At 46.2% G+C, this 27,566-nt stretch overlaps 1 protein-coding gene and 1 non-coding gene across 2 annotated transcripts; both read left to right on the forward strand.

Moving 5' to 3' along the window:
• On the forward strand, positions 1-27,358 carry LOC142578298 (acid-sensing ion channel 4-B-like). The gene is made up of 8 exons (XM_075687696.1): positions 1-47; positions 9,810-9,960; positions 11,438-11,641; positions 15,137-15,291; positions 18,109-18,224; positions 22,528-22,688; positions 26,821-26,925; positions 27,320-27,358. Exons 1-8 carry the CDS (start codon positions 1-3, stop codon positions 27,356-27,358), a joined length of 978 nt encoding a protein of 325 aa, XP_075543811.1.
• Positions 13,232-13,415, forward strand: LOC142580605 (U2 spliceosomal RNA). Its single transcript, XR_012827798.1, has one exon. It is a non-coding gene; the product is annotated as a U2 spliceosomal RNA (small nuclear RNA).
• Positions 27,359-27,566: the final 208 nt, after the last annotated feature.

Consider the following 27,566-nt stretch of genomic DNA (forward strand, 5'->3'; position numbering starts at 1 on the left):
ATGGTGGTCTCGTCTGCCTCTTCAGGTGTAGAGCCCGAAGCAAGATGGTGAGTTAGGTGACAAGGTAGAGTTGGGTTGTAACCCATACAGCTTCATGCGTCGTACATGCGGCGTCTACCCAAATGGCCCATTCTGGGCTTGTTCGTAATACCTGTGAAGGGCATTTGCGCGAGCTACGCAGCGATCGATATGATGCTAGAAATGAACGTTTCAAGGAAGGGGTTTAACTGCGAGGGAGGTGTGGATATATCTAGGGATGGCCACCAGGGTTGACTGATTGGCTGGTGTGTTGATGCGAAGGGAGGCGAGGATATGGCGACCGCTGGCACTCGCGGCAAGTCGTAAATAGTGTGTCTGAAGGTGCGCGTCAACTAGTTCGGGAAGGGTGTTATGCGTACCTAGTGCGAGAAGTTTGGCTGCGCTAGTGCTACGAGGTAGGTTTTGGGCTGCCTTAGTTGCAAGACGGATCATGGTATTCACGCGCTCAGTTTCTGTGCGGTTCAGCTTGAGATACGGGGTAACGTATAGAAAGCGGATAAGCGTAAAAGCATGTACAATGTTCATGTTCGCTTCGTCTAAACCTTTGTTCAGGGAGGATACGCGGCGTAGAAGCTGCAATAGGGATTGCGTGAAAGCCTTAAGCGTTGCCTTAAGTGTTTTAAGGGTATGATCATTGCGTCCGGAATCCTACAGGTAGAGGCCAAGCATGCGCAGCTGTGGGTGAGGGGGATAGGCGATCCTTGTAAAGCGATTTGGATTAGCGAGTTAGCGGGAGATTTTGGTCTAATTAAGAAGAGTGCGGATTTAGAGGGGGAACATTCAAGTCCTATCGATGACACGTGAGCGGACATGGTGTCGGCTGCTATTTGAAAAGTTTCCTCAATTTCCCTGTCAGAGCCATGAGTGGTCCATGTGGTAATATCATCAGCATACAGGTGCATTTAGGTGCAGGATTAAATCGAGTTTGTGCGCTAAGGGGATGAGAGCAATATTAAATAGAAGGAGATGAACGGACCGCGCCATCAGGGGTTCCGAGTTCGCCGAGTGTATAAGGGGGTGTGCTGAGCTGATCAATGTGCAAGCAGGCAGTGCGGCCAAACAGAAAGGTGGGAACGTAGTTGTGCGTTTTTGTGCCTACCTTTAGTGCCTGAAGATGGCATCGTGTCGAATTCTGTCAAATGTCGTCAACCACCAGGATAGCTTTAGGTGAGGTGAATAAGGTCGGCTGCCGTCGAATGTCGGCGAAAATGTATGCTGCTGGCCGAGCGCTGCCGATAAGATAAAGGACGCCCTGCCGCTTCCTCGTCATCAGTCACGATGCAGCCGACCTTGTTCACCTAACGCACACTTGGGAGGAGCACAATACTCCTGCGCAAACGCTCCGTCACGTGGCATTCTTCATATTTAGGGGGCCTTCTTTGCAACCCGGGAAAATGGACTACGTGAGACGTATTGTACAAGAAATAACTCGATCGGTGGTTTCTGAAGGTGCGCTACAAATCTGCGTATTCTACGTGGGGTCCTCAGCCCATAATTAAAGAGTTTGATAATTCAACTTAATTAATGATTGAGTTCTGGGGAAAACGAAAAATTGTCTGAGTTATTATAGGTGAGTGCGAATGGTATGCGTTCGGTTCAATTCGCTTGCGACGCGCCTTTTATTTTTAAAAACTTGGCTCAAGTTACGTGGGATACCCTGTATACTTTCCTTTCAAGGGCCCTGGTGTTACGAACATTTCGAAAATTCCTTTACAATGGGCAGCGTTCACCGAGACCGAAGTGTCTCAAACAAGAGGAAGCTGTTCGAGAGAAGTGATGTATTCATTAGCAACGTGGAAAGCCCGCAAATCATTTATCACAGTCGTGGCTTGCAGATACCGACTCGTCTGCGTCAATATATTTCGGAAATTGTTGAGGCAGTGTAGACAGCGTTGTTCGTGTAACTTGCCTGTGAGCTTGGCATAAGGGAAAGGACTGGCGTTAGTCCCACAACAACGAGGGCGGCATTAAATTATATTACATTTTGTATCTCTTATACACGTGCAGCAACATATTTTCTTTACTTTGTTGTTGATGCGCCAGTTGCTTCATAGTGGTTGCGGTATATGAGACGCGAGAACAAGTAAAGAAACGACCGAACAAAAGAGAACGTCACTTCAACAGGCACCAGTCTCTTGACGAGGCTGTACGTCCGGTACTGTGTATGGCACCTGGCAAAGGTGATCATCATCATCATCATCATCATCATCATCATCATCATCAGCCTGGTTACGCCCACTGCAGGGCAAAGGCCTTCCCAAATTTCTCCAACAACCCCGGTCATGTACTAATTGTGGCCATGCCGTCCCTGCAAACTTCTTAATCTCATCCGCCCGCCTAACTTTCTGCCGCCCCCTGCTACGCTTCCCTTCCCTTGGAATCCAGTCCGTAACCCTTAATGACCATCGGTTATCTTCCCTCCTCATTGCATGTCCTGCCCATGCCCATTTCTTTTTCTTGATTTCAACTAAGATGTCATTAACTCACGTTTGTTCCCTCACCCAATCTGCTCTTTTCTTATCCCTTAACGTTACACCTATCATTCTTCTTTCCATAGCTCGTTGCGTCGTCCTCAATTTGAGTAGAACCCTTTTCGTAAGCCTCCAGGTTTCTGCCCCGTACGTGAGTACTGGTAAGACACCGCTATTATATACTTTTCTCTTGAGGGATAATGGCAACCTGCTGTTCATGATCTGAGAATGCCTGCCAAACGAACCCCAGCCCATTCTTATTCGTCTGATTATTCCTGTCTCATGATCCGGATCCGCCGTCACTACCTGCCCTAAGTAGATGTATTCCCTTACGACTTCCAGTGCCTCGCTGCCTATTGTAAATTGCTGTTCTCTTTCGAGACTGTTAAACATTAATTTAGTTTATGCAGATTAATTTTTAGACCCACTCTTCTCCTTTGCCTCTCCAGGTCTGTGAGCATGCATTGCAATTGGTCCCCTGAGTTACTAAGCAAGGCAATATCATCAGCGAATCGCAAGTTACTAAGGTATTCTCCATTAACTTTTATCCCCGATTCTTCCAAAACCAGGTCGCTGAATACCTCCTGTAAACACGCTGTGAATAGCATTGGAGAGCGTATCTCCCTGCCTGACGCCTTTCTTTATTGTGATTTTGTTGCTTGCTTTATGGAGGACTACGGTGGCTGTGGAGCCGCTATAGATATCTTTCAGTATTTTTACATACGGCTCGTCTACACCCTGATTCCGTAATGCCTCCATGACTGCTGAGGTTTCGACAAAATCAAACGCTTTCTCGTAATCAATGAAAGCTATATATAAGGGTTGGTTATATTCCGCACATTTCGCTATCACCTGATTGATAGTGTGAATATGATCTATTGTTGATCAAAGGTGATATGTGTGGTTAAAAAAGAATGCGAAGAAAATACATACAGAAGGCAGGGCCCCCATTAGAAAAAGCTACTTTGTATTTACACTCGCTCACCTTGATTTTTTGTTCTTCGTTTTCTACCAAGCCTTTTCTGATAATCGCACATATCACCTCTACGACGTTTCCCGCACTATACCTGGTGTATAGGCCACGCCACCGCAGTTGGAATATTGCGCTCACGGTTTGCACTCGTACAGGTCCTGTTCGTGGCGGTGCTTGGCTAGTCCTGGTCACCGGCACCACTGGCCTCGGCCGAGCGGATGGTGCCACCACAACCAGTTCTCAAGCAGCGAGCTATCTTCTACAAAAAGTGGCCGGGATCCACCGGACGTCGTGCCGCCAAACCTAATTGATATTCATACACTCGGCTACCAACTTGGAACCAAGTCAGCCGACCTGCCTGCATATAACCACGCACCCTTCTTCCACACATCGGGCCACGCCACTGCAGTTGGAATATTGCGCTCACAGTTTGCACTCGTACAGGTTATTTACCTTGAAGCTTCGTGTTACCAAAGCAACAAACCTTGTCTCATTGCCGTGTCGTGGCTCCCTGATATGTTCAACGGTATGAAGCGGTTTGGTGCGTGTAGCACTGCATCTTTGGCGCTTGTTATTGCTAAGTGGAGACATTTAAGCGAATCCGGGTCCCATGACGAAAGGGCAAGAACAACAACTCGACAAGGTATTCAGTGCCGTACAACGCTTGGAACCGAGTGATTCTAACTTGTTGGAATTAGTGAACAAAGTGTTACACATACACATACGACTAAAGAATGATCTGGAATTGCTGGTCAAACGCGTACACGAAGTTGAAGGTAAACTTGAGTCATTTTCCTCAGAGAGACCAATCTGAAGCCAAGACGTCATCTCATAAAAATGCTAAATCAAATTCAGAATTTAGAATCAAAATTTGCATCAGGAGTGTCGCCTCAGTCTTGCACCACCAGCGAGCATGATATATCGCTGATGCACGACAAAATAGACGATTTGGAAAACCGCTCGAGGAGCTCTAATCTTCTCTTTTACGGCATACAAGATACCGGTGATTCGGAAGACTGGGAAACGTCCGAGCAAATAGTAACAAAATTCTGCAAACACCAACTAGGAGTATCAACTGCTTCAATCGCACGTGTGCATCGCCTTGGACGATTTTCAAATGAACGCACTCGACCAATTATTCTGAAGTTTTTCAATGAAAAATAATTCGAAACAGTGCTTAGTAATGGCCACAAGCTGGAAGATACTGACTTTGGCATTTCTCGTGATTACTGCGAGCTGGTTCGCGATAAAATACGTAAATTATGGCAGCCTCAAAAACCACAAAGAAAGAAAAGACCGTGTAAGCTTTGTCTTTAACAAACTAAAAATTTACAAGGAAGTGTACGTATGGGACACTCAAGCAAATTGTGCGAAGCTCATTTCCCGGTTGTGTCTTCAGTTTGACACCGCGCCAACCTTTCAACGTTACCTAAGCTTTCACAAACATTAACAAATAGTAGAATTAGTACTGAGGATGGTTGTTGCTTTTTATGCACTAACATTAGAAGCGTTATTTCTAAAGATGTCGCACTATCTTCACTAATCGACTCCAAATCGGCGACAGTAATAGCATTATCTGTAACTTGGTTGAACAATGCTATTCCTAATGAAAACATGTTCGTTTGTGAAACTGATTTTAATATCTTTCATTGCGATAGGAAAAATCGCCGAGGTGGTGGTGTCCTCCTTGCAATAAACAGACACTATATTGTATTGCCCGTGGTTATTAGCACTTTCCTTGAATGCATAGTAACTTGTTTTCAATTCAGATCAAGTGACGTAATTGCTGGTGTCTTTTATCGCCCACCAGACCTCACTCATGGGTTCACAGCAGAATTTCATCGCATTTTTACCGAACTTACTCATCGGTTTCCACATTTTAATGTAATCATTTTTGGTGACTTTAATTTCCCCGACATAACATGGTCCACACAATCAACCTATAGCACACAGTCAGAGTCCCATGCGTTCCTCCAGTGTTGTCTCGATTTCAGTCTAACCCAGTTAATTTTAAGCCCGACACGGTGTTCTGCGCACTCTTCTAATATTCTTGATTTGATCTTAACGAACAATCCAGATATATGTTCTGAAATACCTCATATTAGTGTTCTATCCGATCATGATGTTTTAACTGGTCGCTTCGTTCCTTCACCTATCAAAAGGCAAACTATCAGCAAGCAGATTAGGTGTTACAAACGAGATAACTTTGATCGTATTAACAATGAACTATCGCTTTTTTCTGTCGACTTTCTGAGAGATTACGTATCGCGGAATGTAGAAGAAAACTTGTTACTACTTAAAAACGCACTAATTAATCTCATAGATAAATAAATCCCGATCATTTTCATAAAATCCGATAACACTTCTTGATTTTCGCAGAACCTTCGTCGCCAAAATAGCAAGAAAGATTATCAAGAAAGAAATAGCAAGAAAGAAAGATTATCCAGGCAAGCTGACAGAAATAAATCGCCTGAATCCTGGCGTCGGTACAAAGCATGTGACGAAGAATACCAGTTTTCTCAAAGCCACGCGCAGATAATTCTATAAACGGGACCTGTCATCCATGTTAACAACTAACCCAAAGCGCTTTTGGCGTGTCATTAATCCCATGCATAATCCTGACATATCATATTGACCGCAAATAAAGACGGGGACAGAGGGAGAGAACACATAAACAGCACGTGCTGTTTATGTGTTCTCTCCCTCTGTCTCCGTCTGTATTTGCGGTCAATATGATATGCAGTAAATGCCAACTAGGCCAAAGTGAAGTTCTTCTGAATCCTGACATCGTCCTTACTGATCATGACGGCGCAGCGATAACTGAGACTTATTGTTCCCAACTACTGAACGAAACATTTTCATCGGTATTCACGCGGGAATATTTGGAACCGCTAGCCACCATGACTCGCACTGATTCGTTTATACCGGAAATAATCATTGCCGATTCTGGAATTTATTCTCTCCTTACTAATCTTAAGATTTCATCTTCCGCTGATAATGGTGGCTTAAATAAAACAATTCTAAAAAGTATAGCCCCAAGCATCTTCCCAATACTGTCCGCCTTATTTTCACAATCACTATCAACAGGCGTTATCCCTCACTATTGGAAGGTGGCTAAGGTAGTGCCATTCTTCAAGTCTGGGGATCGTTCTTCACCGCTTAGCTACCGACCAATTTTTCTAACAAGTAACATTTGCAAATTGGTCGAACATATTATACACTCCCAGCTCATTAACTACCGTGAAGAACATAACCTCATATTTAAGCAGCAGCACGGTTTTCGCAGAAGCTATTCATGTTACACTCAGCTCGCTGGCTTTATTCACGACATACATTCATCAGTAGACACCCGAATTCAAGTATAGATGCCGTATTCCTAGATTATTCACAAGCATTCAACCGCGTCCCTCCCTCATCGTCGACTTATTCACAAGCTGAACATCGACTCTACTGTTGTCACATGGATAAAAGACTTTCTTTCTAACAGAATGCAATTTACATCTGTTTACAATCACAACTCATCTCTAGTCCCTGTAACATCTGGTCTACCACAGGGAAGTGTGTTTGGGCCCCTACTTTTTCTAATATACATTAATAATCTACGAGACGGCATCAAATCCAATATCAGACTATTTGCTGATGATAGCGTCATATATCGTAATATTCACTCTAACCGTGATCATGACATTCTTCAATCTGACCTAAACGAAATAAACGTATGGTGTTCAACCTGGATAATGCCTCTAAATTTTGCTAAAACTAAATTCATATCTTTTGCTGATCAGGCACCCCGAACTACAACATCTTTCATCGTAAACCACAGCCTTGTTGAACAAAATTCCAGCTACAAATATCTTGGCGTACACCTTATCCCTAACTTGACGTGGAATAATCCCATGAACCATATCCTCGCATCTACGAACCGTTCGCTTGGTTTCCTTAAACATAAGCTCAAACATTCTCCCGTACACTTACGCAAATTGGCGTACACAACACTAATACGCCTTAAAATAGAGTACGCTTCAGCCATATGGGATCCCCATCAGACATACCTAATAACTGACTTAGAAGCCCTGCACAACCGTGCTGTACGATTCCTCTTTTCATATTATTCCCGGGAAACCAGCGTAACAGCGTTGAAAAATCGCGCCGAACTTGTAGCCTTGCCCCTTCGTCGTAATTTCTCTCGTTTAACACTATTCCATAAGCTTTACTATCACGTATCTCTTCATAACGAGTCCATGTGTGAACCCTCAGCCATTTTTCCGCATCGGGATCATTCTTGCAAAGTCAGTTTCATCATGTGTCGTTCCCTCGCATTTGGTTAGTCATTTATACCTCGCACCGCGATAGAGCGGAATGATATGCTATCGCACATTGTCGTGGAATCAAATACCTCGAAATTTACAGACGCTCTGCGCAGTACCATGCATACCTAACATATAACGTTTCGCTCTCTGATTGGTAAATTGACTTTTTTTCTTTCATGCGCCGATAACCAAAGCCTCCACGACTTTGTCATTGTTTGTGCAAATCATTTGAAGTTCCTGTACTGATATCTGTTTTTAACTTTTATTTTTGGTTCTTTCTGTGTTTATACGTTGATGCACTGTAATTAATTTTGTCTCAGTTTTGTTTTTGTACTGTACTTACATTTACGCACTGTTCTTTGCCTCATCGATGTTACCTCTACCCTATGTAATACCCTGAGGGTCTTTAGGGTTGTTGTGAAATAAAAATAAATATTGCCATAACAAGAAACTGCCTGGTGCTGGCTGAAGTGACGTTCTCTCTTGTACTGTCGTTTCCTTCCTTGTTTTCGCCTCTTTCCCGCCGCATATTTTTTTTTTGTATGGTGTTTGTTTATCTTGACATCCCGTTGAACGTGTTTCTGCAGCTTGTGTCATGTCTGCACTTGTTTCAAATCTTTACGTTTCAGGCGTTCGACGTGCATGATTGAACGCGGGCCGAACCACAGACATGACGTGATGGTCGTGGCCTTCACACAAAAAAAAAACAGAATCGATTAGCTTAGCGTATATCTTTATCTTCTTCCATTAACGTTGCGTGTTAAATGCCCAGTCAAGTTTGTTTGTTTGTTTGTTTGTTTGTTTGTTTGTTTGTTTGTTTGTTTGTTTGTTTGTCTCTTTTTCTCTCCTTTTTTGCGTGTAGCCATTGAGCCATCGACAATATACGTCGCGCTAATGGAAGCCTGTCTTTTGTGTGCCTTGCCATTAGCACCATATACCATATATGCGCGACACGCCAAGTGAGACATCAGGATTGACGTGGGTGGAGCCGAGGTTTAGGCAATCAATGGCGTATTGATATTTTCGTTCTCTATCGAAAAGGCGTTGAAGGAAAAAAAGACCTCAATTTATTGAGAACTGATGTTCGTTCTTGTATTCGATAAAGTTAAGCAAACAGCTACGTGCTTAGTAAACTGCTGCTCTATTAAAACGGTGCCGAACGTGAGAATGAATTAATGGCCCCAAGGTGTCGGCACAGCCGTCGCTACGCAGTAAAGCGCAATCAAAGCATCATTTGTGACTCAGTATATTTATTGGGACTCTACTAGAACGCACGCCGAAAATGTGAGTACAGTCTTTTCTTTCGGTACGATTAAGGCGAAGCCTCTTTTTACTAATGTCTGAGTGTCAGAGATGCTCAGGCTCGTGTATTGTGCAACCATAATTGAAGTTAATATTTGGAAATGCCAGAAGAAGATACTACACTCCTGCATGATTTGCGCGCACTTCTTGCATGCCGCGTGTGCAAGTTTACAGCGATGCCTCTATTGTTTCCGTCCCTCTATTCGGTAGTTTCTTGAAAAACAAACAAATCCTTGTCCTTCTAAAAAGCAGTGACATCATTTTGGCAGTTCTGACTAAACATTTAGCTTTGACATAAACGCGGCAACCTTCCTAGGTTGTTACGATTTCCATCGAGTCGCCCTTATATATTATCTCTCATGGCATGTCACGCAAGGCCCAGATTGCATAAAATTAAACCCTGTTCATATCATTCATCTCAAATATTAATGCCAGTTAATAATGAATTCACAAAAACGTCCACTTACTTTTTACTTTCTTCCGAAAGCAAAGCGTATAGTCGTACACCGCACATCATTAGCAGAAACGACAAAGAGATTCCTCAAATTTGTTGAGCAGTTAATTACGACACACCGTTTTCTTTCTCACGTAATGACACGCTCCGCTCACACACGAATTGTGCTTATTTGGTCGTCAGTGGGAGGCTTGAAAGCTAATAATAAACACTTGTCTAGTCGTTTACCGTTTTCGTTCTGTTGATTTTGCCCCACCGAGGACTATCGCCAGACTGCGCGACTTTGTTGCCGTGTCCGGTGTGCCGGGCTGCGATGTGCTGTGCGGTAGGCGAGGCGGCGGCTTCCGTAGGACTGTCTGGGCCATAGTTCTCACGACGCTCCTGTCACTGACACTGCACGAGTGCATCCAGGTACGTAAACACAAGGCTCCGTATGCTTATTCCAAACGAGCAGTTTGTGCCTCCCCTCCCTCAAGTAAGCAGGGGTAAAGTTTCGAAAGAGCTCACTTCGTTACCATCACTGTAGTACGGGCACCTGGTAGGTCCCCACATTATCCCGTAGCACTTGCTCTCTTTTTCCCTGGCGCGCTTCTTTTGACACAAATAGATGTGTGTGTAACATTTGGCAGTGTTTCCGCCGTTGTTTTATGGATGTGACGCAGACAGCCAAGCATGTGGCCCATGTTAAACATTAAAAGAAACGAATAAATTATCTTATCGACCACAGAAACAGATTTAAGGAAGCCAATTACAATTTCGCGGTTCCTGAAGCAACTGCTACTACACATGTAGGCTTTCGCAGATTCACGGTGTCATTTACAGTTACTGGCACACACAATCTCTCTACGCGCCACGTCATTCTTTGCCGATCCCCCACAATTCTTTTTGGTCACCGTCGTTTCTTAAGACGTCATCATTATCGTCATCACTTGCATAGAATATCTATTTTCTAGTTTACATGGCTATGTCACTGCCAGCGTACACGTAACTGGACCTGCACTTGACACGTAAATTGCAGCACTGTGTGGTCCCACCGACGATTATAGCCTGCTCTCATCCATAGCTTCTGCGGAGAAGCCTTCAAGTAGTTATTCCCCCGCCCTCTATTCCGTTGCCCCCTTCCCTTTAAAGAGGGATAAATAAAGTTTTTCATCAAGGTTCGTTGTTTCGCATTTCCTATTTTTGCCGCCCAACAGCGCAGCCAAATGCTGGAGCGTAGCGGTGTAAACGCGGTAGCTTTCTGCAAAGCACGGTGTTTAGTTGGTGCGTAACCGGTGGCGCGAATGGTAAACGGAAGAAAGACGAGACTGACGGAAAGAGCGTCGAGTCCAGGCGACAAGAGCTGCAAGCTTTTTCTGTGCACCTCTTTTTTCTTCCGCTTACCTTTCTCTCCACAAGCAGGAATAGCGATAGCCTTTAAGGCCTGAAAATACCACTGTGTTAGTTGACCTCAGCGAGACTTTGATGGTGTTTCACTGGCGCGTGATCCTCCAAGTAACCTCCACCTTCCTGAAACGCTGGGATTCATAGCATTAACCGGTTAGCAGTCCATACAAGCAAGATACATTTAGAGACTCGTCGGGAAAAAGAATCAGGGAAGATATTTATAGGACCAAGTCTGTTACAAGCATAGCTATAGCGATACAAGATGTATATAGAGGTTTTAAGAAAGAGAGAAAGGATCAAGGATCGATAGGCAAAATGCTAGATTATTAAGCATTTATAGATTACCTTATTACTCGTAGCTTATGGAGGCCTGATGGCTATTTGCCATGCCCCGTTTCAAAGCAAAATACCAATAAATCATTGCCCTCATCATCAGCAGCAACAGCATCATCACTATCGTCGGCCACATTCCGACGCACGGTTCTCTTAATGTTGTCCGCAGGTCTTCTTGGAGTACGGCAGATTTCCCGTCTCGTTCGACTACAGCTACGAGGAAGAGAATTCCCTGCATTTCCCCGGCGTCACTGTGTGCAACGTGAACCCTGTGAAGAAGGCGGCGCTCTGCCACTCGCGGCTGCCTTCTTCGCAAGCCATGCCGGAGCAATTGCGCAAAAGGCTGTGCGAGAACGAGACAGCCTTTTACGACGTGAGATCAGCGCTGACTATGCGTAGTCTCTTCGTTGTCCCCTGGTTCTAGCTTTCTTGGGATATCACTTGCTGGGAGCTAAATGTAACATCTGGTTGGCTAGTCGGTGCATATTTGATAGTAAAATTGTCTGCGCACAAAACCACAACAACACAAGGATACATTGACAGGGCGAGCAGGAGTGCTGTGAGCGTTGGATTGGTTCAGCCGATGCAAGCGGATGGGAAGCCATACTTACTATTACCATTGTTTTCATTGTCGTGTGCTTTCCGAGTAAATCGGCAGAATTTCCTTGGCTATATGATGTCTTTGCATTGGAAATTATAGATCTGAAAGTTACGCGATCCGTTAAAGTGATACATCGACAATGGAGCGCGTATTTCAGCTAGAAACAACATTACAACTAGTAGGCCAAAAATGAGGCATAAACATCATTTTATTCTCTGGTATGTTCCTTCTTAATGCGAAACCTTTTAAAGCGAAGCTTTCTTCACCTTTTCCTTTGGCTTTTACACTGCTGCAGCTGCTTTTGCCGACTTGCACACCGCGTTGTGAGGTGGTTGAGAACGTGTGTAATGTACGTGACAGGGTCATGGGAGAGGTGTCTATGCGACCTTTCCCAGGAAGATTCCGCGGGCGTCGCCACAATGTCCTCTGTATGGCTGTAATCACGCATTAACTCTCCGCAAAAAGCATTGCGGAAGGGGAAGCGCTTGCCTTTGTATTGACGCTCAACATCCCAGAGTGGTGGAGGTAGTATGCTAGAAAGGGAAGACAGTGAATGCGTAAACCGAATGCCATCACAAAACGGGTCAAGAACTGCCTTGCCACTCTTCGCTCGTGGCAGAATTCATACATCAAAGGATCGCGGGGGCAGGAAAAAGCGATGTCTGAAAGCATGCCTCGTGTGTGGTACCTTCAATAACAGAAGCGCTTGCCTAGACATGGCAACAGCTGCGGACAAACAAAAATCAATGCCGTTCCCTCCGTGAAGGTGGGTGACCAGCGAAGCTATGTATGTGGGCCCATTAATGGCGAACTGTCTACTGTCATGCGTCAAACGCCTCATGCGCATAAATGGAATGCGGGAGGTGACTAGTCGCTCCTCCACAATGGTGCGCCTCGGAAGATGGATGATGCATCGGGAGGGTATACATACCCATGTATTGTTGCTGAACGCATCACGACACCTTTTACTAACGAATCCCGGCACGTAGAACAGACACGCACCTCACCGCACTCCGAGGGCAAACACTGCTTCACCGTAGCCAAGGCGATCGTGCGTTGGTCGACGTCCAGCAGTACAACTAGTAATGGTTTTGAGGCCACTCGAAAACCACAAGCGGTCGCACAAAACACAGGCCACACATAATTGGTTCCCCACAAACTGCCCCTGAAACCCGGCCGTTGCTCCGGTGAAACGTTCCAAGTTTGCGGGATCGGGGCCGCATGGACGGTTCGCATTTCTTTCCGTCTCGCGGTCCTGGCGGGCAGCGCGTTTACGGGACCGCCATCACGGGAGAGTGGAAGGAAAGGAACGGAGATACGCAATCGCTTGGAACGCCGACAAAGAGAGGGCGGTGCGAACGTACACATGGCCGAAGCGGGTCAAAGTGTAGCATCTGTTCTTATCAGCTTAATATCTGATACGGGTTGTATGTGGACCTAAGATAACAAACTTATTTTCGCAAGTTGGCGGAGAGTTTAAAGCATGCATCACCTCTGCCGCGCGTCGGCCCCGTATTGTACTATCTTCTGCATTGGCCCACTGGGGAGAAATTCTCTATCTACGCGGCACGCTAGACGCAAGCAATTTTTTCCAGGACCTAGCCACATACAGCTTCGCTGTGAAAATTCACTCAATATACAGTACGGCAACTTTCTGCTATTTCTGAAAAATAAACGCCGTGCAAGTTTGTCCATACGAGCAACGGACGCGGGGCGCACCAACGCAAACCCACGTTAAAGCCCAGCAGCGTTAAGACGACAATACGCAAGCGGCCATCCATCAAATGAACACTCCAGCCACGATGCGATGCGCCGTTTCAGGGAATGACAGTGCAACCGTTCTCGCTGGCCACGAATAATGGCGCACCACGAAACCTCGAGGAAACACGTCTCGCTCTGTATTCTTTGTATGCTATAGTATGGTAGAAATTAGGCCTCGTTTGTGCATAATCTTCGAGCTGTGTAGCTCCAAATAACCATTCGAAACGCAACGCGGAGAGCTGTGTACCGTGTAGACAAACTCAAGTGGGGCACGCAACGTATCACACCACGACTGTGGTATGCCGTCGGCATCACCGCCAAACATCGTCAATGAACTGAAACAGCACAGAATGCTTCGCCTACATCAATTACCACAGCGCGAGGGATCTGCGTAATTTTCTTCTTTGTACTAAGTGCGTAATTTGCGAATGCGTTTAATACAGATCTGTTAGATTTACCTGAAGTAGAAGGTCTACAATATATTCAAACCGCTATCGTTTTTTAGTGCGCTTGGCGTTTCTTGGCCACTCTACCCACTGTTCAATTTGTTCGTTAGTACCGAACCTCGTTTGTACCGAACCTTGTACCGAACCTCGTACCGAACCTCGTTTGTACCGAACTCAGTAACCGAAGTTGTCTACTGCCTTAGGCGACTATAGATAAGTGTTGGTTGCGCTCTTGGCGAGAAGACGACACGGGTCACTGAGTATGTGCCCAAACAGACAACTTCGGCGCAACGTATGTGATATTTTTGTGCGCCAATTCTCGACCAATCCCGCAGAACGCATTTTCCTAGGTGGCCTAACCTAGGAAATATATTTAATAAATAAATATAGGAATATAGGAAATATAGGAAATATAGGAAAAATAAATATAGGAAACCTAGGAAATATATCTAAGTATGCTTACTCCTTGGAGTATGTAGCCTTAAATATATCAAAGCAATAGCAATCCATCCGCAGGAAACACCTCCGTGTCAAGCACGGCCGATTGATGTGCAACTATTGCAACAATGCTAAAGCCAGAATACTATAGGGATATAGTGGGGGTCGCTACGAAGTTTAAACTGGAGTGCAATGATCCCAACAAGAATTGCTGGGTCATGCTTTCATTCGGCATTATAGTTGGCTGCAAGTTTTGCAATGCGTGTGTCCGCTGCTCTGCCCAAAAGGTTCCATGGTTCATGAATGGAATGGAGATGTACAATAATCACCGTGACAATCACCATGACATATAAAACATGTCCATTACTAATTGTAAACCTATCATAAGAAATATTGCTAATTAGGGTCGCCAATTATCTCCACGTAATAGATACGCCCAAATGTTTTTTTTTTACATCCCGTGCACAAAGAGTCGAGTTATCTGCTTCTCAGTCACAATACCCGCATATGAGCCGGTATCAAACTCATCGAAAGCTCGCACGAAAGCGTAATATGGGTTCTCAGTCACGTTGGAAAAGTTGAGACAATATAACGTATCTTGATAGCATGAAACTTTCTCTAGCCCAACCCCGAGGACAGAGCGTCACAAGAACAGCTGACCACGTGGATGGCGCAGCTGAGCAGTTCCCGCTACCATCGACTGGACACACTAACCACCAAATTCGAGGATATGATCGTCAGTTGCTCGTACGGTCGCAAGAACTGCACTAATCGAAGGTAAGCATACGTCATTATACGCCATTTCAACGGCTGTACAACGAGTGTGCGCTCGGGCACTCGAGCAGGTCATTCGATTACCGAAACACTGTGTGTGTATGTGTCAATTAAATCTTTTCGCCGGGATGGCGCCTGTCTTCATTCTGTTGCAGTAAGGAGAAACATATCGCTAGAGCAACTCCGTTGTTTAGCTTAGCCCGTACGTCTTTGCCGAAAACATAGTTAATAGTTCAAAACATTAGGTGAAGAACTCGAAGCAAGTCCTGGTAAAGTTCTCCGGCGGCTCTTAAGGCAACACATACAGAATTATAAGGAATTAATGTTAACTCCATTTTTCTTTTTCTCTCTCTTTTCTATAATTTGGTGCACTTGCCGCGGGACACATGTAAAACAAAAATAGCAAAAGGCGTCAACTAAATGTGTTCAGTCCTGTTTCATGCAGGTTGTGCAACAATGTATTCGCACACTTCTTAGTTATACAATGGGTGACGTAAACTGGGACATTCGTCTTTAGTTTGCCCTCCCTACGCATCTTATGCCTAATGTGCTCAGCGCCAGGACACCACCACAGAAAATCACAACGGCCTGCCGGAGACGCAGGTGCCGGGCACTTAGGACACGTTGTAGGGTGGTCACTTGCAGATCCCCAGATGCATATGTCAGAGCCACCCTAGCCCGAAGCCTCCGAAGACAAACATCCTCCACCCGGAAAAAGGTTGCGAGGAAGGAAGCAGAGACACGGTTGTATGAATAGACAGACATGACATGAGAAAATAAAAAAGAAATTTACTGCCCATCAGCTACTGTGAAGAGGGGGTGCAAGCGAAGCTCAGGATCCGCGGCTCTTCGTTGTCGTAATGCTTCGGCTTCGCGCTCCCTCATGGTGAGGTCGGCACGTCGACGACGAGCCCTTTCTCGAACGCGTCCCCGGCGACATTTATCAAACGCCGCCTGTTTTTCGGCCGAACGCATGACGCGCGGCCTGTTCCTGCTACCGTTCCTTCAAAGCAGCTTGCTCTTCGGCAGAACGAACCGAAAGCGGCCTCCCCATCTGGCTGCCGGGCCTGAACTGGCGGGAAACGGCGGGCGCCGATGCGAGCGAACACGCGATCACACCCTTTCCCTTTTCCTCCTGAGGAAGGGGACGCGTGTGATTGGCTCGCACCTTGTTCTGCGTCTACTTCATGCATGTAAAAACCCCCTTTAAACGGCGCGTGCGATGAAAAAAAAGCAACAGTGGCTGAATCGGTTAGCGTGGAGGTCTCACAACCCGAGGTCAGTGGTTCGAATCCGCAACCTGACAAGCAATTTTTATTTTCGCGTGCTTTGGGTTTTTTAGTACGGTAACGCCGACGCCGACACAAGTGAGGCCATGCAAACTTCACTTGAATAAATGTACACAAACACACAATGACGAGCATTTGGCTTTGGCGCTCTTAAATCGGCGACGCAACAGAACTATGTACAGCGATGAGCAAACTTAGGGTGAACACGCAAGCGCGTGGCGGAGCTGTCGGTCACGCCTCTGTAAAGCCCCTCGCTAGTGCAGCCAGTACGATCGCGCATCGAAGCAAACCTACGCATGCGCAGTAAGACATGGCTCTATGTCGTCTGCTATATTGTTCAGGCAAGGTCTTCGTTCAGGCGCGCTAAAATTGCGAGCACTAAGTTGAACTGGGCTCGCAGCGATGTTGCACGAGCAGAGTCGTAGCTGCGAAGGTATATTGCGAGTCGCCGTTAAACGGTTGGCGGATGCTCCACCCTGAAGTGAATGAACTGCATGGACTCCAGCAAACTCCCCTCTCTTGATGGAAAGCGACCTCATTCCTCTCGTGGGAGGCAACGAGAGGAACCAAATAGATTTTCCGGGACGGAAATTTTAACCGACGTCTACTAAGCTCATTAAGCTCAAGTTGTTGAAACAACCTCGTACATGTATCCGAACAACAGGCTGGCTTTCTGCAACAGCCATTTACTTGAGTGCAACACAGGCTTGACGCGGCCAAAAAATTTGTAGGCCCGCAACATTCATATGGGGGACGGATTGCCAGCGAAGTTGTTTAGGCGGCATACATTTTGAAATCATTTTTTTCATACGGCACCACACTACGCCGACACAAGCGCCGCCGCTTTCACCGCACCTCCCATGCATCCACTGCTGCAGCCGTGCAGCACGGCCGCATCCACTGCTGCTGCCGTGCCGGCACCTCCGACTCGCGTGACGTTACAACCACAGAAGCGGAGGTCACGTGCGCATGCACTGTCGCCGCACTATTTCCCCCTCTCCCCTACCCGTCTACATTGCTGCAGCGCTGTCACCCCACCCTTCTCCCTCTGCCCTACCCATCTCCAATGCTGTCGTGCCATCGCCACATACTTCCCCCTCTCTCATACCCGTCTCCATTCCTGTCCACGCTCCGTGAGCTCGATAAGGACGTAAGCTGTCCAGTATACCCTTCCTGGGGACGCGTGCGGGGGGATGCATACGGTAGTTAGAGGTAAACAGCTTCGCTGTAAAATTATAGCAAAGGACACTAAGCCACGCCTTCATACATGGCAACGCATGCGCAGGCTTGCTTTGATGCGCGGCCATGTACTAGTGTGTTCGCCCGAGCTGCGCTCACCGCTATACGGCAGTACTCGTGGCGTAGACCGAGGGATCGAAATGATGTTTGCAGCATACGTTTCAAACTACCACCATCTCTGTGCATGCGCATGGTAGCCTAGATGAATGAGAAACGTGGGCAATGCCGGAATGGGCTGCTTCGCCGCGAGTACTGAATATTTCTTAGCACTAACCTGCTCCCATGCGCGTAGGTTCTTCACTCCAGTTTTCATGAACCGTTACGGCAACTGTCTATGCTTCAACTGCAACGCCAGCCGCGAAGAAGACGATTTCTACGCGTACGACAGCACATCCAGCCCCGATAATGGTGAGTGACATCTGACGAAAGACGTATGCATTGCCGCTGAGAACGTGTACATTGTGCGACGCAGGACAGTGTGATTGTGAACACAGACGTATATGCGTTATCCTATGCTGTAGCGGGGTTACTGTATATGGTTCCATTTAGGACGCCAGAGCTGCGCCACTGCTTTCTGTTCACCGCTCGCTCCGCCTCCAGTGATTCTAGCGCCGCTATTCGAAGGGCACCATCACGTGATCAAAACAGGCTACACTTCGTTGCGGGAAAGCCAAAACTACGCAGGCGACGCCAACACACCACGTTTACATCGGCACTTTTAATATTCTTGTTGCTTCTTTCTCGGTGCTGCTGGCAGAAAGAAGTGCTTTAGGCAAGTGTTTCCGAGTTAACTTGTGTAATCAATGTCATACGGCGCAATTTCAGCTCTTGCCGCATGGTGGAGTGTAGCGTACCGAACTGTGCAACCGCAGCAAAAAATGGTAAAGCGTTCTTCGCGCTGCCACGAGCTAAATCTTCTACTCGCCATGTGGGTCATGACAGCGCAAAGTTCAGGCTCCTAAACGGGAGATGAGCGACTGGCTTCTGCTCGCACCATAATAAATTATGTAAAAGGAAAAAAGCGAGGGGAAAAGGGGCGGGGGGGGGGGGGGTGTAGCGCTGCAGACAGCACCGCGTGAGCCTGGCTCCTACGCTTGGCTTTACCGCATAAATATGAAGCCCAAGGTGGGCGAACCTTGGCGCACCACTGTACCTCTGTACCTCTGGCAGAGAGTTTCCTACACTTATTAGAGGTAATTCTGGCGCTGCCATCATTCAGCTACCATGAGAATGATAGTACGTGGATTTGTCTAATCGTACGTGGATTAGTACGTGGATTTGTCTAATCTTCATGCTTGGGGCATCAGACGTTCTTGTGGCGTTGTTTATTACGCTTTATCTGAGCCTGAATTCGACTAAATTTCGAATGAATTTATATTTTTTAATGCAGAAGGTAATAAGACTCTGTGAGCAAACATAATCGCTGCTAATTGCAGTTGTTCCGCTCGTCCATGCGCCCGTACCGTATTGGTTTCAATACAGGGCTTCCGTGCGAGAGCTCTTGCGTTCGAATCCTGCCTTCTGAAAATTTTAACAATGTTTGTTTATAACGCATTACATTTTTAAAGAGGATCACTTTGCAAAGCCACGAAGCCATTTAAAGGCAGAAGGATGACGTTTAGGCAAATTCGTGTACTACACGTCGTTCCTATTCGCACTGAACTGCCCTGCTTGCAGCTCCTGTAGACACTTTAGTGCCACCCTTCATTCTATTTATGTTATGAAACTATATGCCTAAAGTGAACCATTACAGTAACTATATAACCCTGTATTGCTGTCAAAAGATTGATCCACAGCGCACATGTATACGGGGAGATATTTTTTAAGTTTTATGGAATTTTAAAAAATCGCCTGTTGCCGTAAAAAAAGAAAAACGTAGGAGAATCCCCCCGGCCAGAACGGACGTGTTGGAGAAAGTGTGGCCGAAGTCACGTGCTCTTTTTCGCAAAGGAGCACTGGTACTGGCACCCCAAACGTCAACGTTACCATAGCAACCGCGCTCCTGAAGCTTTTGCTGCTGCTCTCGGCGTCTGAAAAGTGAGATAAGATTTTTCGGTTCGTGTATTTCTTGCAGCACGTTCTGTTCGCGAGATAAGCTGGCTTTGGAGCGAGGTTCGTAAGCTTGAGAGCTGTGTTTTGGCTCTGTGAGTGTGTCAGCCGGCAACAGACACACTCAAGTAATCACAGCACGAGTCTTCGTCGTCTTCAATGTGCCACGGAAAAACGCAAGAGCGCGTCGGCTCCACTAAAGCTTTTACAGAAATTTCGTAGGCTTTTTTTTTTTTTCTGAGGTGCGTCAGCAGAACACACCTCCGGAGACTCGTAGCAATGCAAATTCAAAGCTCGCGCCTATCAGCTCCGCCGGAACTGATAGGAGGCGCAAAGAGAGGTGCCACATCAACATGGCTGCACTTCCGGCTTCAAAAGCGTGACGTCAGTGCCTCTCCTATTTTGTTTCTTTCCTCCATGCCTCTTGCAGATAACATAATCGTATTCAGTGAGTTGGATTATTCAGAGCGGCGGACATACTGGCACGAGAAATCGAAACACATATTCAACTAATCAACAAGAAGCACTGACTTCTTAATAAGAAGTGCCCTGAAACTCTGATACCATTGCCACACGGTAAGCTTTGCAGAGCCCAAGCGGTCACATTACGTTTGCTACATACAAGAACATACCCAAGTCCATATTTTATTAACAGGATCTATCCGGAGAGGGAAATTCAAACCAACTGTAATAAGTGCAATGGCATCATTACTCTTGACCACATGCTTTGGCAGTGCCCCGCGGTCTTCACAGACCGTGACAAGGAACAAGATTGGTGGCGGCAAATGCTACACAGTGAATCACTCTCTGACTAATTACGGGCAGTCCAGAAGGCCCGCGATGTGGCTGAAGGGCTCGGCCTGACAGTCCCAACGTGGGAGCGGCCCGCGTCAACGTATGGTTGACCTTCAGGACCCAATAAAGTTCTCCATACCATACCATACTGACTTCTTAATTAATTACTTTGCGGTACAAATTGCAACTTACGAATTGTAGTCGGTAAGTTTGCCAGGTATATCCAATTGGAATGATTTTCCAGAATAAGACTAGTTGGGAGATATGCATCACCAAACTCGCCGCAACAATGCACTGTTGTTCCACTTATATCTTTAAGAAAACGCTATTCTAGCCTTGAAGCACAGAATGTAACTGAAACACCCAAGTATTTCGTCGCGCGAAAATAATACCTCAAAACTGATGCCATCTTGGAGATTAATTTCAAGTGGATATGTCTCGCAAACTGACCAGCTTCATTCGCAAATTACAATATGTGCCTAAAAGTAATTAATGAAGAAGTTCATTAGTGATTTCTAACAAATTCTGAACGAATTAGTTTAATTTTTTTTTCAATTTCCCGTGCTAGTAATGTGCGATTCATCGAATAATCCAGTTCAAAGACAAGAACTTTGCTATCTACCACAGGCGACTTTTAAAAATTCCGTAAAACCCGTATATGCGGGTCGCTGGAACTAAAGGGCACTTTTGGTTTGTGACTGGGAAAAAATATGTAACGCGTGACAAACAGACATCTTTCATTGAATTAACTAAGCATCTGACAACGGCTTCACAAATTTTCCCCGACGTCCGGTTTGTTACCGCATTGCGTACTTTGTCTCAGCGGTATTTGTAGAAATTAACTCAGGAGACTAACCTATGTTGTTCGAACTTAATTGTATCTGTGATTAACAAACAAAATGACCTAAATTTTCTGCCAGTCCCTTCGCCTTCTTGAAGGAGACTTCGCCATTCTCAACCACGCGTCATTACTGTCATTACGGTCATCATTTCTGTCATGGAAGCATCATGACAGTGTACGTACCATATCGAACACTGCTCAACGACGGTCTACGAGCCACGTATCGCATTTTAGTCGGACGTTGTACTCTTTAATTATATATCCTGTCATGACTGCAATATTCAGTCATATTTTTGCCGTATATTTCCAGCGTTATCACGAAATGGGCTTTATTAGCAACTTTTTCTGATGCTGTCAAGTGTATTTGACTTTTGCCAACACTATTCCGCCTCGGTGAGTCAATACAGATCCTTTCGCTAGCGTATAACTAGTCTCAGGGGTGCCCCGCCAATGTGTTACTTTCAACGAAAATTTGTCCTTGACTCTGTCCCTCTCAGCTACGCCATTCTGAACTTTGCATTTTTCGACATTCTAGTGTGTGACGTAGCTGATAAACGCTCTCTTTGGTCCATGTCACTGCTTGTCTTAATGGCAATCTGTGTTACAGAAGTACGTCATGGTCAATCAACTTTGTAGTGGGTTCTAGCTCACACTACGCCAAGTGACCGAGACGTAATGTTGAAATTAACACATCTTCTGAAGTGCATTTGATTTGAGTGGTCGCTGTCCAAACGCACAGGTAACTACAGCACCCTCTCCTCGCGACAGTGGATAGAACATGCACGTCACGCTTATGTGGCACATTATCATCTCAAATATAGCGGACACGAATCGGCGAACAAACGGCACGGGCGCGACTCCTGTCTGTATTGCTTTGTGGTGACACGCCACATAAGTCTAGAAAACAAACCGCTCAACTTTCATTGTTTGTAAACGCGCGTTCTCTTTTATTATTATTGAGCATTTATTTCTGGCGAAGTCAAGCTTCGTTGTTCGTGACCGAGGAGGCCCCCATTCCTTGTTCAGGCCTCGTGTTGGTGCTTGACGTGCAACCGGACCAGTATCTCCCCACGTCAACCGAGATGGGCTTCTTCGTCATGGTTCATGGTCACGAGTATAGCCCAGATCCTTGCAGCGACGGGGACTTTGTGGAGCCCGGCTATGCCACATACATCGGCATACACTTGGTGCGGCTCTCTCCTTATCTATCTATCTATCTATCTATCTATCTATCTATCTATCTATCTATCTATCTATCTATCTATCTATCTATCTATCTATCTATCTATCTATCTATCTATCTATCCATCTATCTATCTATCTATCTATCTATCTATCTATCTATCTATCTATCTATCTATCTAATTTTAGCAGTCTCAGTGTGAGGAGTCCATGCTTCGCCTTTTCCATTGTTCGTTTTTCCGATTTTTCTTGCATGCAAAGCGCCTTTCAAAAAGGCCTCGCAGAACATATAGTAGAGATAATGAGTCACGAGTTTGCAGGTAGTAGGTAGACCCAGTGTATGTACACGTCAAATATTCTGCGGCAATATCCCCAAGCGTGTGCTTAACAAGGTTGCAATCTTGGATTGCCTACGAGAATACTTACAGGCCTCTGCGGGTCTAAATGGCTACTAAACTCTGCTCTTTTTCCAATCTTGATCCGTTACAGTTGAAGTGGGTGAATTCATCGTATCATGTGGGAGTTCATTATCTTTCCTTTTTTTTTCATTGTATCGGTTGTCACTGAAACGAAATCGAGCACTGTAAATTTAACATCCTCCTTCCATCCTCCAAACCCCTTAAGCACCACATCATACTAGAGTGCCCAGAGTCTGGGCGCAGCTGCTGTGAGAATGCCTTCGTGGTTATTATAACGCAAGATCAAGACACGCCCCCGTATTCAGAAATGTCTTTTAACTTGTAACCACTACTGGACTCGGTCCTGTCCGTATAACTCCTGACGTGAACGTGCCGAAGAAAACTCAATGAGCATCTTAGGCACCTTCACATCAGGCGTTCTCTTTTGGCGGACCTTATCAAGTCAAGTCGCTGCTTCAACCTAAGGCGTATTTCTGACTAGGGGGTGAGTGATAATCTATTATAAGTAGTCCCCAAATACAGCAAAGTATTCGTTACACCGAACACTAGTAAACGTATTGAGTGTGCAGCAGTCGATGGAAGCGGCAAAACGGGACTGATTTCATTTCTCTCGGCATTCGTCTTAGTCGCTCTTTACAATAAGGCAGATCCGCCAGCGTCTGCGACGTGACTGCTCAAATAGAGACAAAATGATAATCAAAGAACCTCCTTGGACCACCTTGGGCTCCTTGAACCTCCTTACCACTGCCGTACTTTCATGCATGCCTTGTTTTAAAATGTGAATTGAGAGAGAAAAAAGGAACTTTAGTGGTACAAAATCGCACCGGGACGCTGCCCCGCTGGGAGGCCGCGTTCGTGGGTGGAGACCTCCGTCCAGGACCCCATGAGCCGTAGCCACCCGGTACGCTCTCACGGCTACTCACGGCCATATCAAGCTGCCAACTGGAGTCCACGCTGTGCAGCAAAGCTTCACACGTTTGTGCGTTCGGTGTTTGTGTTACGAGGTATAGATATTGTTAATGGCCAGGCCCGTGTGGTAGGGTAAAGCATGTCGCGTGCGTTGCAATCAGGATCCGAGTGTGTGGACATTGTGTGAGATACATCGCGTGATATACATAGTATGCACGTACGTCATTCAAGGATACTCCGCGACTTCCGGTTTACGGTGGCGCCATGTTGGGGAACCTATAGGCCTATGCGCGCGCCTGTTGATAAGGTTCCCCAAGATGGCGCAAGGTAGCGGAAGCAGACGACAGCAGCGGATTTGACGTCACGTGCATACTATGTATAGCTTGCCATCTAGAAAGAAGTTTGTAATTGCTACACGACACTGGCTACGACGCTGACTCGACGTCCGTGAGTGATGCGTAGGGCGCGGCGAACACCTGTATTTTGAAGTCTGAAGTGTTGCAGGATAGGGGGGGGGGGGGAGGGCGTGAAACTGTTTTAGGATGGGTCCTAGTCGTTTCCCCTTCCCGATCGTGTCGCCGAGAGGCTCGGTGTACGTACACTCCAGCTGGGCCTTCAGATTCCCCAACGAGAGCTTCGTGAAAGGGGGGGGGGGGGGGGGGGGGAGTTGTCCAGATGATCTTGGCTAAATTGGCAGAGTAGGCCATCGTAGGATAGAAAGCGCTACCCGGGAGATCCTACCTTTAGCGTAATTTCCGCGAGTGGCCTGTGAATCGGCGTGCACGACGACCTGACCTCTGCCACGGTATGTGCCAATGGCCAACGCCATGACCGCCTCTTCGACACCGGTAGTGCGTGTAGCAAAACTGTCAACGCGGCGACCTTCCGCTGCCGGAGGTTTTAGAATTGCGGCGCTGACGGTGCGAGCGACCGTCTGGTTACTTATTTTGGCTGCGTCCGTGAACTTCGTGTCGGAAGAACTGGGTGCTTTTTCCGCAGGCATTTCGCTCATGCTTTTGGCAGTCTCTATGGTGGACGGTATGCATGTTTCTTGTAATGGGCGTCACGTTGACGCATTCACGGATATCCACCGCGACGCGCTCCTGTTGTGCTCCAGTGTTGACTGGAGTGGGATAGTCAAACCATCGCAAGCGTGATTTTTTTTTCTTTTGCCTCGCTAAGTGCGTCTGTATTACCTCTTCTATGGTGTTCTGCATTCAGAGCTCTTCTAATCGTTTCGTAGAGGTTCTCCGTGGGAGCCATATCGCTTGCTTGTACGCTTTTCGGGTGGAGGCATTACGCTTGCATGTCTCGCTGCAGGTGAGGGTGAGATACGGTGCGCAGTAAGTGAGCCTGCTGAGGGCTTGGATTGTGCTAATCACGTCCAGCTGTCCATGCCACCTGTTGGTAATGCCGTGGATGAGGTGCCAGATTTGTGCTATCGATCTGCTTAATTGCTGCAGGCTTGTGGCACTCGCTCTGTCACTCTTATGAGGTCACACACCACTATTCTTCAATGTGCATTTGCCTGTCCCCGAGATTCTAGAGAACGTAAGCGGTACGCAAATTCCCACTGAAGAATAATGCTACATGGCCAACCTTGAAATATTGGTACACCTTTATGAAAGCGCCACAAACAAATACATCAGGGCTTCGGTCAATGATGCTACAACTGTGTATATTAACATTGAAGGCCAAAAGTGCATGATACGAGTGATTGGCAGTAAAGCATTTTTTTTCCTATGTAACGAGATAGAAGGTATTTTTAAATAATAACATTTAAACATTTCGTAACTGCTTTCATACTTAGCTCACTTATGGTAAGAACCACCGAATCCGTGTTTATCTTTCTTTCTCTCTCTCTCTCTAGAAAACATTGCGGCCATAGGTGCCATGGCATCCTCCTTTTACAGCTAAGCAATTGGTGTAACAAAATAGAGGCGCATCGAAAACGTTATATGTGTGTTTTCACGGTGCCCTCAAAAAAACATTACGGCAGAAACTCCACTGGAGCTGTCTAAGTATGCCTAACCAGTGTGCCACTTGCTCATCTCCACGCAGCGCGGTGTCGTTGTCAATCTTATCAAACTTAATCCGACAGTATAAACCTTTATCAACCCTTATCAGTGGTTATCAAGCTTACCGGACTCGATCCGACGTTTATCGGCACTTTTCTGTCCTTATCAACCTTATCGGACATAATCCAGCCCTTATCAACTCTTATCAGTCCTTCTCAACACTATCCGACGTGATCGCACCCTTATCAACCCTTATCGCTCCTTATCAGCTTTATCAGAATTGGCCCGACCATTATAAGCCCTTATCGCTTTTCAGCACCTTACCCATCAACATCGAACCATTATCAACCATGATGAGACCCCATAACCCCCTATCACCCCTTATCATCCTTATCAACTCATTGATCGCTTAGTTGTCTGTGTTGTGCGACGCGAAGCTAGTGCACATGTAAAACATCAGCGTGTTAAGTGCAGCGTGAGGGCAATGTTCCAAAGGGTCAATAATATAGCACGAAGTTTTCATTTGTGCGATTTAATTACAGACAACTGAAATTCTTCATGTAGCAGCTCGAAGAAAAAAAGCTTTGTTGGAAATTGGGTTGGGATTCTCTAAAGTCACACAAATCTGCTGCCTTTTTTGATTGTGCGTATTTTATTTTATGGTGACAGCAATTTTCTGAGAGCATCTTGCCATTCGTTGGAGTTAAGGAATGCAAAATTCGCAGAAACAAATAATGAAGCGTCCTTCTGTCGTACTCATGGTGCAAGCTTGCTGATTTTTTTTTTCTCAGACCAAACGGTTGTCGCTTCCCGAGCCTTACGAGCACCCCTGCCAAAGTGACTGGCCACCACATCTGGAAAAGCTGATCGTGAACGACTCTACCTATACGAAAGAGGTTTGCTATGTACATTATATCAGCATTAGGAAACAACCCCGAAAGCAGCAAGATAATTGCTAATGAAGAGCCACTCTTTCTCCCCCAACCTCTGTCACTGGCTTCTTCATTTTCAGCGCACATTACAGACAACAAGGGATTGAATTCACAGTTCTTCTCCCGTTGCTGTGTTTGCGATTGGCCAGCCATTTTCACTAATGTGTCCGACATAATGATTGTTGGCATCAGTTCTGACGAGCCATGGGCATACTAGCCATGGGCATTAGGCATGCAGTTAGAAGACAAAGGCCGGTCATTACAGCCCTGGCTTGTAAACACGGAACCACGTCTCTATTAGTATTGTATTTTAAGTAACTTAAAAAGTCTTTGTTATATTTAAAAATTAACCTCTCAGGTTCTCAGTCGGGGTGGAAACGCGAGAGTGGCGGAGTGAATGAATGAATTTGCGTGCGTGCGTGCGTGCGTGCGTGCGAGTGTGTGTGTGTGTGTGTGTGTGTGTGTGTGTGTGTGTGTGTGTGTGTGTGTGTGTGTGTGTGTGTGTGTGTGTGTGTGTGTGCGTGTGCGTGTGTGTGTGTGTGTGTGTGTGTGTGTGTGTGTGTGTGTGTGTGTGTGTGTGTGTGTGTGTGTGGTCGAGCGATCGA

Source organism: Dermacentor variabilis, chromosome 4 (genome assembly GCF_050947875.1).
Source record: "Dermacentor variabilis isolate Ectoservices chromosome 4, ASM5094787v1, whole genome shotgun sequence".
NCBI classification, from domain to species: Eukaryota; Metazoa; Arthropoda; class Arachnida; order Ixodida; family Ixodidae; genus Dermacentor; species Dermacentor variabilis.